Source organism: Helianthus annuus, chromosome 6 (assembly GCF_002127325.2).
Source record: "Helianthus annuus cultivar XRQ/B chromosome 6, HanXRQr2.0-SUNRISE, whole genome shotgun sequence".
In the NCBI taxonomy this organism is placed as follows: domain Eukaryota; kingdom Viridiplantae; phylum Streptophyta; class Magnoliopsida; order Asterales; family Asteraceae; genus Helianthus; species Helianthus annuus.
The window spans coordinates 129,428,988-129,444,423 of record NC_035438.2 but is presented as its reverse complement, the minus strand read 5'-3'; the positions used below and the strand labels follow the sequence as shown (position 1 = coordinate 129,444,423).

The 15,436-nt window shown below is 41.9% G+C and overlaps 1 protein-coding gene and 1 non-coding gene across 2 annotated transcripts; one reads left to right on the top strand and one right to left on the bottom strand.

The window, feature by feature from the left end:
- The first annotated feature begins 1,954 nt into the window (after positions 1-1,954).
- On the top strand, positions 1,955-2,440 carry LOC110938404. Its single transcript, XM_022180758.2, has one exon. The coding sequence runs from the start codon at positions 2,074-2,076 to the stop codon at positions 2,242-2,244; it is 171 nt and encodes a 56-aa protein (XP_022036450.1). The 5' UTR covers positions 1,955-2,073; the 3' UTR covers positions 2,245-2,440.
- Positions 2,441-15,031: 12,591 nt separating this feature from the next.
- Positions 15,032-15,137, bottom strand: LOC118480018. Its single transcript, XR_004861659.1, has one exon. It is a non-coding gene; the product is annotated as a small nucleolar RNA R71 (small nucleolar RNA).
- Between the last annotated feature and the right edge of the window lie 299 nt (positions 15,138-15,436).

Here is a 15,436-nt window from a genome sequence, read left to right as displayed (position 1 = left end):
CAAAAGTCACAACAAACCACTGTTGCTACTTCCTCACAGCAGTTGGTAAAAATATCTCAAACCCTAGCCGAAACTCCTCCTGTCTCTTCACAAAAAGAACAGGTTGTACCACAAGGGTCACCACATCATGATGCTCTGGAAGCACTTGTTTCCATCATCCACAGCCCACTACCCGGGGCAACTCCTCTTTCTACACCCAAACTCACATCCCCAATTCCTCTAAACACCAAACTATTGTTGGATGCAATTGATTTGAACCTGGCACAAACCAGTCCTTCTCAATCACCTGTTTATGAGAACATACCTCAACATGAGACTGGGCCTAATGTATCAATCTTTGCTAACCCACCAACACAACCTGAGGAGGTTACACCCTCTGAGTTACAAGTAACTCTTGGTGGTAATCCAAGTGAAGCAGCCACTACAAGTGTTGAACCTACAGGTTTACACTTGGACAATGGTTACATCAATAAGACTTCCTTGGAGGCAATTCCTTCCATAACACCTCTGTTATCTGCTAGTGAGTTTGTTTTAACCACTGGTTCCATCAAAAGATTATCAAGTGTTGAAGGAAGAAGACCCCTAGTACCAAGAAAAAGGGGCATCAGTGGTTGATGTTATGAGTACACTCCCTACCTCAACCTCTGATACAACCACTGCTAGTGGGAAATCAGATGATCCCATTAAATTGGGTGATGATTTAAAGTACCAGGAATTGACGGAATGAGTTGAAAAACTGGATATATCTGTTGTAGAAATCAAAGAAATGCTGCAACAGTTGTTAACAGTTCAAATGGTACCATCCACTGCTGTTCCACCTCAAGCACCTGCTCCACCACCAGCAGATGTTACAAATGAGCTCTGGAATCTCTTTCAACCATTTCTCCACCAACAACACCAGATGGCTGAGCAGCAGCATGAAAAACATGTTCAAGAGCTCAAAAATGCAATGGAGTCTAGGTTCAAGGATAAAAAAGATGACATCAAGGCTATCAAGGCCTATCTGTTGACAACCACTGGCACTGCTCCTTCGACAGTTCTTTTCATTGATGAAATCCCCTCAGATAATGCCAAAAAGGGGGAGAAAATTAAGGAGTGGATAAAGAAAGGGATTGATAATGGGCTTTATCTTGATACAGAAAAGGATGCAATGCTCAGAAAAATTCCCTTGCCAGATGGTAGCAAGAAGGTTGATGTTACTCAGAATGCACTTGATGATGGTGTCATAAGTGTAAAAAGGGATAGAGCGGCAAAGGATTTATCAATGTGGAATGAGGAGAAGAGAGCTTTCAAGGAGTTGAATGCGCAGGGTTATTCTGGTGAAAAGGATGATCAAAATCCTATTCCAAAAAGAAATCTTACTAGAAAAGTAAGGAAACCCAAGTCCACACCATCCAATCTTCCAAAGCATACTTCGAAACCACTGTCCAAGAGCCACCAACATCAAACCTCCACCCAAACAGTTGCTGAAACCTCTGTCGTATCAACATCTGCTAGTACTCCAGTTGTTACAACAACTGCTCTCACTTCAACACACACCACTACCACTGCCTTATCACCACCAAAGACAACATCTCCACCATCACTTCCTGCCATAAAGCAGAAGACAGCAGATGTTAAAACATCTGTTGTGATGACAACAGGTGTTGAAACACCAGTTGTTTCAACAACTGTTAGTCAGTCACAAACCACTGCCACTCAAATAACCTCCACTGTTCCACCCAAAACATCATCTGCCTCTCCTAAAATTAAGGGGGTGTTTGTTTTTTCTTCAACCATCTTCAAGGGAGCTGATGTCTGCAGGCGCGCAGACATTACCCTTGAAGACTGTTTGTTTTTTTCTTTTAAAAAGATCTGAAAATGGCTTTTTTCAGCTTAAAAAAAAAGCTATCCATCCCTTTCTTCAAACATCTTCACATTAAACTCTCCTCCCTCATATTAGTTCTAAACTCAAAAACCCAAATCAAAATCCCCAAACAGCACCTTAAGCACAACCCACCAACATACTTCTGTAAATCCGTAATCGGTCGAGACAAGGCAACCGGAGAATCACCGTTAGCAGAAGCAAGCAGAATGAGGAAGTTCGATCCATGGCCCGTGTTCTTCAAAAGGGAGTTCAACCGTAACTGGCCCTTCCTCGTCGGATTCGCCATCACCGGAACCATCATCTCCAAGTTCTTACCTAGCGATTCGAGTTCCGAGTTTCTTCTGGGTCAGTGGGTCGGAATGTGCGCTTCTTGGTGACCTCCGGTCACCTAGTTTTGGGCTCCAGTCAGTCACCGGACGGTGGTGTGGTGGGTCAGAATCGGAGCTTGATGTCCGGTGAGAAAATGGGCCTCTGGTTGATACCCTTGGAGCCATTTCTGATCCTCTGTTTTTAAAAATTAACATTATTATTAATAATTTGTGTTACTTTTTAACATCAGTTTTGCTGTTAAGAAAAATAATAATATTATAGATGCGATTGTCTACTCTTGACTTTATTTTGATTTATAAATGGTTTGGTTTGTAGAATTATAGATGCGATTACAAATATCTCATTTTTAGGTTTCATTTGATCAGTAATTTTGCATATAAAATTAGTACAGATGATATCAACTTATAAAAACAAACAGTCTTATATTTTCAGCTTGAAGAGCTTCAGACCACATCTTCAGTTGCAGACATGAAAACAGATGAAATCAGCTTGCAGACAATTTATGTCTGCAAAAACAAACAGCACCTAAAAGGAGAAGGATTATCATACCAGATGATGATTCTCCATCACCACCACCAACATCTACAAAATCCCAAGCACTTGTCATAATTTGAAAACCCATTCCTCTCTCTTCAACTCAAATTCAAAAGCCATTACCTCCTGTAGGTGTTGTGTTTCCTTTAGAACTCATAGCAGTTAGAGATGAAATCAAATCTTTCTACTATGAGGATAACCCTGCCAAAAGGAGCTTGCCTTCAGTTAAAGGATATCCTAAGCCAAACAACATTGAAGAATACTTAGAAATCAAAGCCAAACAAGCAGAGGATATCGCTAACAAAAAATAAACAAGGGAAATCTGATAGGGAATTTCAGCAAAACTATCAGTTTCTTCTCACACAGGTCAGATCAATGGAGCAATTTGCAAAAAATGTTAGTCAACAAATTTCAGAAAGGGCAGATGAGACCCTGAGAAAAGACTACATTGAAAATAATATGACCTACAAGAAATACAAGGGGGAGAAACACATGTACAAAAACTGGACCATTCCTGAGCTTGAAAATGAAGCAGCCAGGATCCAAGAGATGATCAAAGATAATGTCCAGTAGACTCCTCCTGAAAAATTCGAACAGTTTGAAGCTGAAAAGGCATTAGAGTTGAAGAAAATGAAAGATGAGCTCATCACAGCTGATTATGGGTCAAAGAATTCTGTGTCAAAGTGGGGAGAAGCGAGGGTCAGGGCCACCTATAAAAGGTTGGAGGAACTTAGGAAGAAAGATCCAACAGCTCCACAAAAGACTGACTACTCCAAAACAGAGGTCTCAAAAAGACCACCAAAGCTGCAAGCCAAGAGAACCATTGCTCCTGCTGGTGCTGCCATCTACAAAAGAAGGAGTCAAAACCAGTTGGGTGCTGAAACAGTTCAAGATCTAATTGCTGGTAATGACCTTGTAAAAGAGGGCATTAGGTTGATGATAAAAGAAGATCTTGAATTGGAACAATCTGCAAGTACTGCTCAGCCAGTCATGAATAGGCCAGCATCACCAAATACCTCCTCAAATAAAAATCTCCCAAGAAACCCACCAGGCTCAAAAGTACTAAAGTGGAAAACTGATAAACAGACCCACATACTGACAGTGTTCAAGTCTAGTGGAGAAGTGAAGAAATTAACAAGGGAACAAGCTCTTGGCCCGAGTCTTGAAGATTTGCAGGATCTCCTTGATCTTCCACTTAGCAGGGATGATGATGATACAGATGCCTTAACTTTTGAATTGCAACTCAAAGGGCAAATAAGGGAACTGCTGATGAGGCAATAAAGATCTACAATAATGAAGAGTTTTGGCATTATCTGTTCCAGGGGGAGATTGTTGGGATTGAACCCTGCCAAAGGAACAGATAATGAAAGCCAAAACTGGACCAGAGCAGTGGATCTAGAATAAGCAGATGTTTGGTTGCAAGTCTCTCCCCTTGAAAGTGGTTTCAACATCTGCTGACCTCCTATCTGCTGATCATGCAAACTGCTGACCTACAACTACTGATCAAGTCAAAGTCTGTTGAAGAGCTAAAGCTCTGCTGCTCAATCTACTGCCTTGTTTCAAGCACTGCTGATCATGACATGTACTGCTGGGTTCACAGCAGTGGAAGGATGCAGCAGCAGTTTATGTTTACTTTATGTATTGAATTGTAACTTCAGTAGTTAGCATAGCAGTGTTTGTATAGGTCAGTTGTTATGAGTTTGTTAGGAGGTTAGATGTCACTTTCATGGTGACGTCAGCTAAGATGCTCAGTAGTTTGCTAGTGCCTATAAATAGAACAGTACTCTGTACTGTTCTGTTTAAGCTCATTCACCATCATCTTCCTGCACGAACAAATACTGAGCTCGGGCTGAGGGGGAGTTTGCGAATCATACATGCATTGTAATCAAAGTTTGAAATAAATTTAATCATTTGATTCTGTGTTGAAAATGTATGATTGAAAGCATTTATTCTGTTTGATTGTGAAAAGTTTGCTTTCATTTAATTTCCGCTGCACAACTCACTCATAATTCCATCTTAATTCCATCTTAAGGTACAACTCGATACGCTTGATAGGAGGATCCACCATAGTGGGACACAAGATAGCTAATTCGTTCGATCTCTTTGTGTATGCCTCGATTTCAGACCCCGTCATCTTCAAATTGAAAAATTCCACCTCTAGCTTGTGGATGTCGTCACGACTACAGTACTCTTCTTTGATCAAATCCTTGAAGTCGTTCCATGGGGTGGCATTAGCAACCGCCAGCCCTAGCAGTTGAACCTGTGCTTTCCACCAGGTTAACCCAACACCTTCGAGTGTTCCAGTAGAAAATTTCACCCTACGATCTTCAGGGCATTCACACATCTCAAAAACAGAGTCGATCTTCTTGAACCAGTGAAGAAGACCTACAGCTCCTTCTGTGCCGCTGAAAGGACTAGGTCGGCAATCCATGAACGTTTTGAACGTACAAACGGGAGGCGGTGCATGTTGACCTGTGGCGCGAGAATAAAAGACAAGGTTAAGCACAAGAATTGGTTCTCGAGGGTAGGATCTAAACGTCCTAAGATGGGTTGATATGACAGGTTATACCTCCTGAAGGGACAGCTGCGAGTGCCTCAGCCACTCGTTCATTGATTAGAGCCGTCAGCTGGGCTTGAGTCAAGTTCAAACGTCCACTCATGATCTTCACAACGAAGCAACGTAAGTGAGAAAAGTATCGCGAAAGTGCGTAAGCGTGGGATGACAGAAGAGAGTAAGCACACAAGGTTCAAATAGCAGTTATCACGTTAACTAATGCACTATGTGACTATCAAACAGACAATATAAACATAAATCATACCACCTATTGTGTCGAGTCTTGCACGTGGAGCGAAGCGTCGTTGTGGATCGTTGAGCACTGCACAGGTTATAGTCTGGTTTTGTCAAAAAGCTTTTCCCTTTTTAAAACCAAGTTCACTATAACCAATGGCTCAGATACCAATCTGTCACACCCCCAAAATCCACAAGCGGAGTATCACCGCATGGAGGCGTGACTGACCAGGATCAAGCCACCAATCGTATTGAACAATATAGTAAAGTAATTAAAAGTTCAACCACACAATATAATTGGTGTTCACAACCAAGTTAACCAAGTTCAAATTAAACAGCGGAAGCTTAAAATGTAAAACTAAAACATAAGTTCAATAAGTTCATAAAGTTTAAACGTTATAACATGGAACTCTACAGTCCATGTCCCACAACGACCACTCCTTCTCGTGCAAGCTCCATCTAACGACCTGCAAGGCATGTAACAAGGAGTCAACACAAAGTTGAGCGAGTTCACAGTTGGGTGTTTGTTTTAAGTTGTTTTTGAAAACATAGTTTGTCTTTAGCTGGCTAACTTGCCGTGGGGGTTACCCCATAGTTGAAAATATGATTAACCAATTCCTTCTTTCCCAAACCATAACCAGTGGGGGCTTCCCCATCTGAACCATTAGACCGTTACCATATCGACAACTGACGAAAGTAAGTTGTGCCCTAAGTCAATGTCTATCATCATTGACGGAGTGCCCAGATCTATTAGTACACGCCCGTCCTACCGGCTTGGTGTGAGGCTTGTCAACCCTAATAACGCTATTAACTAATGACCCACTCGCCATTGGCCCGGCGATTAAGTCGATATAAAAATGAGGGACTTAATGATAGAGTTTTGTCTAGAAAGTTTTAAGGTTGTTGTCCTACCCAAGGAGGACGAACGTACGTATTCTACCCATGGAGAAATACGCAGGATTAATATTGGCATCCTACCCATGGAGGATGGCGGTACATATCCTACCCAAGGAGGATATGTAGGTTCCGTTTTAATCTATTAACCCATTCCCAACCACCGGGAATCCCATGCCTTAGAAAGTGTGTGAACTCACCTTGGTTTGCTTGGTTAGATTAGCTACTCCAATAATCAGGAATCAAGCACGTCCTAATAAGGTACAGATAACAATCAGTTTCTCGTGCATGCATAACACGTATCCTACGTACGGTTTATCTACTCATTACTTCTATCACGTACCACACAATTTTAATGTCACACACTGACTTTTGCGGAAGATCATAGTTAAAAATACACTTGTAACTTTTGTTAGAAAATATTTTCTATGTGTTGGAATTTTTAGAAAATTTCGCCATAGTTTCCTTTGTAAATGGAGGTGTCGATGCTATTTAGCATATCATTTTCTTTTCAAAATAATCACAATAACCATCAACAAACACTTTACATCACCAAGAGCAGAAACTATATGCTTTATATAATAATCATGAACTTGATATTTCACAAAAACACGTAGTAACTCGGTAAAGTGTTTAGTGGGTTTAGTTACCCTCCAAAGTGTGTTTACTTCTTTTAAAATCTCATTCTCGCAAAGGTTTGGTGTTTACAACTTATAAACATAATTTACAAAAATTATTCTTTTGAACTCTTCTTGTAAATAAAGTGTCCTTACACTTATTTCATTTACAAAAATGGTGTAAGTGCAAGTAAAAGTCATGCTCTTTTAAAATCGACTCTTGGACTTGGTTTGTTTTAGAAAAATCTTTTGTAAATCTCGGATCTACATGATCACCAACTCATTTGTTTCACTATATTTTTAAGAAACCATTTTTATTTCTCAAGTTCATATTTTTTTATTAGAAGATGATTATTTTATGTAAACACATAATCATCTCCTAATCTTGTTAAATCATGCTTCTAATCATCCTTTAACAAGTTCAATATAGTGACTAACATCACATTTCCAGGAATCAACAAGTAATCTACAACATATTCACAACAACATCATACTAACAACATTTCATCCTATTCCATCTTTATGTAACTTTATGTTTATGATTCTTGATCACTTTCTTTTAGTGTTATTAAGTTACATAACAATATATATCTATTTAACTAATAAAATAAGAAATAGAAGCTAGTAACAAGAAGCTTACAACTAGCTCAAAGGCTAGGGAAGATCACTAGAGAAAATGATGAAGAAGATGGTGAATGAAAGCTAAAGATGAAGGTTCTTCAAGACCTTCAAACACCAAGCTCCATGGATCACCTTCTTGCACTTGAATTAGGCTTAAAAATGGAATGATGGTGGTTGTGTGGTGGTGGTGGTGGCGGCACAAGAGTGAGCCGAGAGGGAGAGAGAGGTGTTGAGGGAGGTGGTGTGATCTTGTGAAGATATGAAGTGATATGAAAAGATCTCATAATCTAGGAGCCATACTTATAAGGTTTCTTGCAATATCTTGGCAAGATACACAAGCAACAAATCTAAATAAAATATTGACATAAAATCTTGGTAGGGTCCTCATGTGGGCCGTGAACTTTGATGGGGGGGGGGGGGTTATATGAAACTTTGATGGTAAGTATGTAAATAATAGTTCAAATCCAAGTATAAGGTTACATGTTTTAGTTAGTAGATATCTAGTGGGTGTTATGGTGTGCGGGGGTCATAACTTGCCAAGAAATAATTAAACAATGTTTCTTGCAATATTTTGGTGTCCCGAGTAATGTCCGGTTGTTCGGTTAGATACCGTTCCGTTAAAGTGCTATGTTATTCCGTATAGTGTCTTTTATGTAACCCTTTGTGTCACTACCAATTCCCAACACTTAGGAAAGCATACAAGACCATTTTGTCAATTTTCTGCACAAGACTAGTATGTTAAAAAGCACATGTAAGTATGACGCAGTAATCAGAAAGCAGTTAAGTAAATCAGCACACTCATTAAGCACAATTTAATATTAATTAATCGTACGGATACATGTAATTTTGAGGGTTGTCACATTCTCCCCCTGTTAAGAAAATTTCGTCCCGAAATTTAGCACGTGGTTACTGAGGAAGCTAGTTAAGTTGCGTGGTTTCCTGGTTTTCCTGGGGTGTTACATCATCCCCCCGTTGGTTTGGAATTTCGTCCCGAAATTCTGCAGTAGCATCAGCCTCAGTAGTGGTTGCACTTTTCTTAAACAACTGGGGATACTTGAGTTTCATTTGGTCTTCCCGTTCCCAGGTATACTCTGGACCACGACGGGAGTTCCAACGAACTCGAACAAGAGGTATTCTGGTACGCTTGAGAACCTTAACATCTCGATCAGTAATCTCTACTGGTTCCTCGACGAATCGCAACTGATCGTCGATAGTGAGCTCCTTGAGGGGAACTATGAGGGTCTCATCTGACAGACACTTCTTCAGATTCGACACATGGAAAACATTGTGAACTCCGCTGAGTTCTGCCGATAGATTCAGCTTGTAGGCCACCTTGCCAATTTTCTCAATGATTTCGAAGGGTCCAACATATCGCGGGTTGAGTTTGCCTCGTTTGCCAAAACGAATTACACCTTTCCAAGGTGAGACTTTAAGTAGCACTCGATCCCCAACCTTGAACTCGAGTGGTTTCCTTCGCTTATCAGCATAGCTTTTCTGACGGTCACGAGCTGCCGCCATTCGTTGCCGTATCTGAGCAATCCTCTCGGTTGTATCTATTACAAGTTCTGGGCCTGTGATTTGACTGTCACCAACCTCTACCCAACAAAGAGGTGATCGGCACTTCCGTCCGTACAATGTCTCGAACGGAGTGGCCTGGATACTGGTGTGGTAACTAATGTTATACGAAAACTCCACTAACGGGAGGTGTTTTTCCCAACCATTACCAAAGTCGATTACACATGCCCTAAGCATGTCTTCAAGGGTTTGGATGGTGCGTTCAGATTGCCCATTCGTCTGTGGATGATATGCCGTGCTCATGTCTAACCGAGAGCCAAAGGACTTGTGCATAGCTTGCCATAATTCAGATGTAAAACATGAGTCACGATCAGAAATGATGGAGGTTGGCACTCCGTGCCTTGATACTACTTCCTTTAGGTAGACGTCTGCTAGAGTAGAAAACTTATCCGTTTCCTTGATAGCTAGAAAATGTGCAGACTTGGTCAGTCGATCCACGATCACCCAAATGGTATCATTTCCGTGTTGAGATCTAGGCAGGCCAGTAACGAAATCCATGGAAATTTGCTCCCATTTCCATTTAGGTATCTCTGGTTGTTGAAGTAGGCCTGATGGTTTCTGGTATTCGACCTTGACCCTAGCACAAGTCAAGCATTTACTGACGTAGGTTGCTATGTTGGCTTTCATACTAGGCCACCAGTACGTAGTCTTGAGATCGTGGTACATCTTATCCGAACCAGGATGTACTGAATAACGAGACTTGTGTGCCTCATCCATCACAAGCTCACGTAGATTACCATAGAGTGGAACCCAAATACGCCTTGTTACGTAATAGGCACCATCTTCCTTTTGTTCTAACCGTTTCCTTGACCCTCTCAAGGACTCACCCCTGATGTTTTCTGCTTTCAATGCTTCGACCTGAGCATCTCGTATTTGGGTAGGAAGACTAGATTGGATGGTAAGTTCTAACGCTCGCACACGTTTAGGTGTAGTATCCTTTCGACTGAGGGCGTCGGCCACAACATTGGCTTAGCCCGGATGGTACTTGATCGCACATTCGTAATCATTCAAGAGCTCGACCCATCGACGTTGTCGCATGTTCAACTCCTTTTGCTTGAAAATATGCTCGAGACTCATGTGATCGGTGTAAATGGTGCACTTGGTACCGTACAGGTAATGTCTCCATATCTTAAGTGCGAAAACAACTGCCCCCAATTCCAAGTCGTGCGTAGTGTAGTTCCTTTCGTGAACTTTAAGTTGGCGCGATGCGTAGGCAATGACCTTGTCATGTTGCATCAACACGCAACGAAGTCCTTGGATGGAAGCGTCACAATAAACCACAAAATCATCTGTTCAGGCAATGAGAGGATAGGCGTGCTACAAAGTCTATCTTTTAAGTGCTGAAATGCGGACTCCTGTACATCACCCCAACGATAGGTGACACCCTTCTGAGTCAGTGAAGTGAGAGGTTGCGCAATCTTTGAGAAATCCTTGATAAACCTTCTGTAATATCCTGCCAAACCCAATAATTGGCGGATTTCTGTTGGTGTACGGGGTGCAGGCCAGTTCTTGATCGAGTCAACCTTGGATGGATCCACATGAATCCCATCATTGTTTACCACGTGGCCTAGAAAGTGGACTTCGCGAAGCCAGAAGTCACATTTCGAAAATTTGGCATACAACTGCTCTGTTCGAAGAAGTTCCAAAATAAGCCTCAGGTGTTGCTCGTGTTCTTCCTGACTCTTCGAATAGATCAGGATATCGTCGATGAAAACTATGACAAATTTATCCAGGTAAGGTTTGCACACTCGGTTCATGAGATCCATGGAGACCGCAGGTGCATTCGTCATTCCGAAAGGCATAACTAGAAACTCGTAATGCCCATAATGAGTCCTAAATGTTGTTTTAGAGATATCCTCGTCTCGGAAACCTCAGTTGATGGTAACCTGACCTCAGGTCAATCTTAGAGTAGAAGCTCGACCCTTGCAACTGGTCGAATAAGTCATCAATGCGTGGAAGAGGATAACGATTCTTCACGGTGACCTTGTTGAGTTCGCGGTAGTCAATACACATTCTGAAGGTACCGTCTTTCTTCTTCACAAATAACACTGGAGCTCCCCAAGGCGAAGAGCTAGGGCGAATAAAACCCTTATCCAAGAGCTCTTGCAGTTGCAAGGACAGTTCTTCAAGTTCTGATGGAGCTAGACGATAAGGTGCACGAGCTATTGGTGCTGCTCCAGGAGCTAGCTCCATTTGAAACTCGACTTGTCGATGAGGCGAAAGACCAGGAAATACCTCAGGAAAGTCGCGCACAATAGGAATGTCTTCTATCTTCTTTTCCTTCGAGGATGTATCAGAAACGAGGGCTAGAATAGCAGTGTGGCCCTTTCGCAACCACTTCTGGGCCTTAAGGAAAGAGATGATGCCCACAACAGCACCACTCTTGTCGTCACGAATCACGAGGGGTTCTTCACAAGAACGAGGGATGCGGACAATCTTCTCGTTGCAAAGAATTTCCGCTTGCTGATGAGATAACCAATCTATCCCAATAACAACGTCGAAACTACCAAGTACGATAGGAATAAGATCGATAGAGAAGGTCTGACTAGTTAAAACAAGGTTACAACCCTTAACTATGTGTGTGGCTTCAAGACTTTTACCGTTTGCTAGTTCCACCGTGTGTTTGGTGTTCAAAAGTGTTGGAGTGCGCTTAAGCATTTGGCTAACTTTTAAGGACACATAACTAGTATCGGCACCCGAATCGAATAAAACAGTAACAAAGAAGTCGTCCAGAAGAAACTTACCCATCACAACGTTGGGATCATTCCTTGCATCACCCTGTCCAATCACGAACGCACGTCCCCTGGCACCATTGCCATCATTGTTTCCCCCATTATTGTTTCCGTTCCCCTGATTGTTGTTGTTGTTCTGTTTGTGGTTCAACTGGGGGCAGTTTCTCTTGAAGTGACCTTCAGCACCACACAGATAGCATCCCCTTTTACCTTGCTGTTGCTGCTGCTGATTCTGTGGAGCTTGTGGCTAATGTTGACAATTCTGATTCGCAGGACATAAGCTCCTGCAATCCTTGGCTTCATGACCCAGCTTGTTACATCTCTGAAAACGACCCTTGTTGCACGGCCCGCTGTGGTGCAAATTACATCGATTGCACTTAGGGTGATTTCCCTTGTGACGGGTGGTCCGTAGGACAACCCTTAAAAGGCTTAACATAACGCACATTCTATATTTTATCCGGTTATTTGCGTGAATTAGGTAATCACAAGTTAATGATGGTGCAGGTGTTAAAGTGTACAAGATGCGGGTTTTAGAGGGCTTGAATGGAAACTAGAAGTTGGCTTGATCAAGACGTGTGGGAACCAAGTGAAATGAAGGAAACGAGGGCAAAAAGCCATTCAGGGCCGTAACCTACGGCCTCTGCCGTAGGCTACGGTACCCAAACAATTGCCAAAAGGGTGCACCGTAAGACAGGAAACAAGCGCCGTAAAGAACTTTGGTCGCCGTAAGCTACGGCGATGAGCCGTAGCGTACGGCGCTGAGTTGAGTCCCGGAAGCCACTGATCACCGTAAGCTACGGCAGGCGGCGTAGCTTACGGCGCCGACTGAACTTGTTTTGTAACTTGCATATTAATTGGCCTTTTTATGGAGATTTATGGATGGTAATCATGCTCGGTCGGTTACTACTTGAAGGAAACGAATGGAAGGATATAAGGGGAGCACTTGAAAGCTAAGGAAATCATCTCTTGAATAATCTTTCACTAGAATCATCTTGGAACAATCTTTTTACTAAATTCTTGTCTTGTCTTTGTCGGTGGAACTTGTGAACATTGTTTTCTTTTCATTTTGTCATGATGTTCGCTAAAGCCATGAGTGGCTAGGTACTTTGATGACTATCTTGTGGTGAAGGTTTGTGTTAGACTTTTGTGTTCTTATTTACATTTCTAGAATAACAATCCCTTTTCATTTGAATTGATTGTTATGGTGTGTAATTGATTGTTAGTAACAGGTTGATTCTTATTTTGAACTAATTAGAAACCATACGTTCTTGGTGCCGTTGGCAATCGAGATATCATGGGTATAGTTAGGTTTGGGTAAGGGTTGATTGATCATCGGGTGATAACCTCACGTTCTCGGAATCTGAGTACTTAGTCCCCTTTCATCACTGCAATTGTTTATACATGAACTATGTCTATGTAGTTCTTTCTAGTTGAATGATTAACACAAAAGTTGAAACAAACCGGATACACAAGATAGTCACTTATCTCTCAATTGTTTACAACCTCGATTTTTCATTTTGCAAATTAGTTAATTAATCCTAGTTTTTAAAACCAAACGAATCCAACCAACTCTTGAATTTTATTTCTTTGCAATTAGTTTAATTTAGTTAACTTAGAGAAGCAATTCAAATAGCACATTTTCCACAAACTCCCTGTGTTCGATACCCGTTTGCCACTATTTACATAGTTGTTTTTGGGATTAAATTTGCGTGACCACGACATCACGTCAAATTTTGGCGCCGTTGCCGGGGAGTAGTGCGCAACGTGTGTTATTTTTTTTTCTTGCTTTAAGTTTGTTATTTTTCTGGTTTACGCGAGGTGTGTTAGTGTGCAGGTATTTACAGGTGCATGCGTACTAGGAGCTCTCACAAGCTATCACCATTGGCGTTTGATCCGGAAATCGAGCGAACTTTGCGAGCAAACAGAATTTTGCTAAGGGAAAATACAATCAATAGTTCACCAACAACACCAGTTACACCAATTCGATACATGGAACCACCACCACCACCACCCACTACGGGTGAATTCACCTCATCATTCATACCAACATCCACTCAACCTTCACCTAATACTACTATTCCACCAAATACTACCGAACCCACCATACTTCAAAATGTTACATCAACCAACACCACACAGCCCATTACTACCCAAGAAGAACCAACCGTCACATTTAACCCTTCTACTACTATACCACCATTATCCCATTTTTTCCCGGGTGCGGGTCCGTCATATTCGAGCCATACTATGGCACCAATTTCGTCTATTGTCCATGCTACACCGTATCGACCACCGAATCAATCGGGTTTCCAATACTCGACTATTCCATTTGGGCAATCATCGGGAATTCAAGGAGATGGGTATGATGAAGGTTATGAGGAATTTGAAGGTTTTGATGAAGATGGGTACGGTTATGGGGGTGATGGAGAGCAAGGGGAGTATGGTTATACGCAAGGCCAAGTACAAGTGATTCCAAATGTTGGTGGGGTACAACAACAACTCATACCTCAACATATTAGGCCAAGGCCACAAGGGCCGCAATTGCAACGACCGGTTCCTTTGCAACAAGTTCGACCACAACAGATGCAACCGCAAATTCAAAGGCCAATTCAACAACCAATGGTACCACAAGGGCCCATGCAAAGGCCAATGGGTCAAGTTCGTCCAAGAGGTCGATTTGGTGTGCCAAGGAGGCATCTTAGGGAAAATGCAAGGGGAATTGAAGCACATTTTAGACCGGTGATAACACACAATCCTTCACCGGTGGTTATTCCTCATAACAACCAAGGGAGAACTTTTGAAGTAAGAACCAATTCTTTACAAAGTTTGCCGAAATATAAGGGGCTAGCAACGGAGGAGCCTTATTTCCATTTGGAGGCCTATGACTCAATTTGCAATACTCTTGGGAGTCAGGGTTTTTCGGCCGATGATATCAAGTTGGTACTATTTCAATTTTCTTTGGAGGACAAGGCAAAGAAGTGGTTCTACACTTTGCCTTCGGCATCTATTTATACTTGGGCGGAGATGCAACAAACATTCTTAGACGAATTCTATACCGCCCAAAAGACCAATGATGCGAGAAAAGGGTTGAGGAGCTTTCAACAACAACAAGGCGAAATGTTCCATGAAGCATTCGAGCGTTTGAACATGATGATTAAAAATTGTCCACACCATGGGATTGAGCTTTGGGAGTTAATGAACGCTTTTCATGAAGGGTTGTGTGCCGAAGATGCACGAGATTTAATGTCCATTACAAATGGAACATTTGGCACAAATTATGAGCATGAGGATTGGGAATTTTTGGAACAAATGGCGATCACCTCAAAGAGAAAGGCTCAAGCTTCAAGGAGAGCACGACCGGCTGTTACCCGAACACAAGTGCATGCGGTTGATGATGGTAACATACAAACTTCTAATAAAATTTATGATGTTTGTGCATTGTGTAATGAAATAGGTCATGCGGCGGAAAATTGCCAAG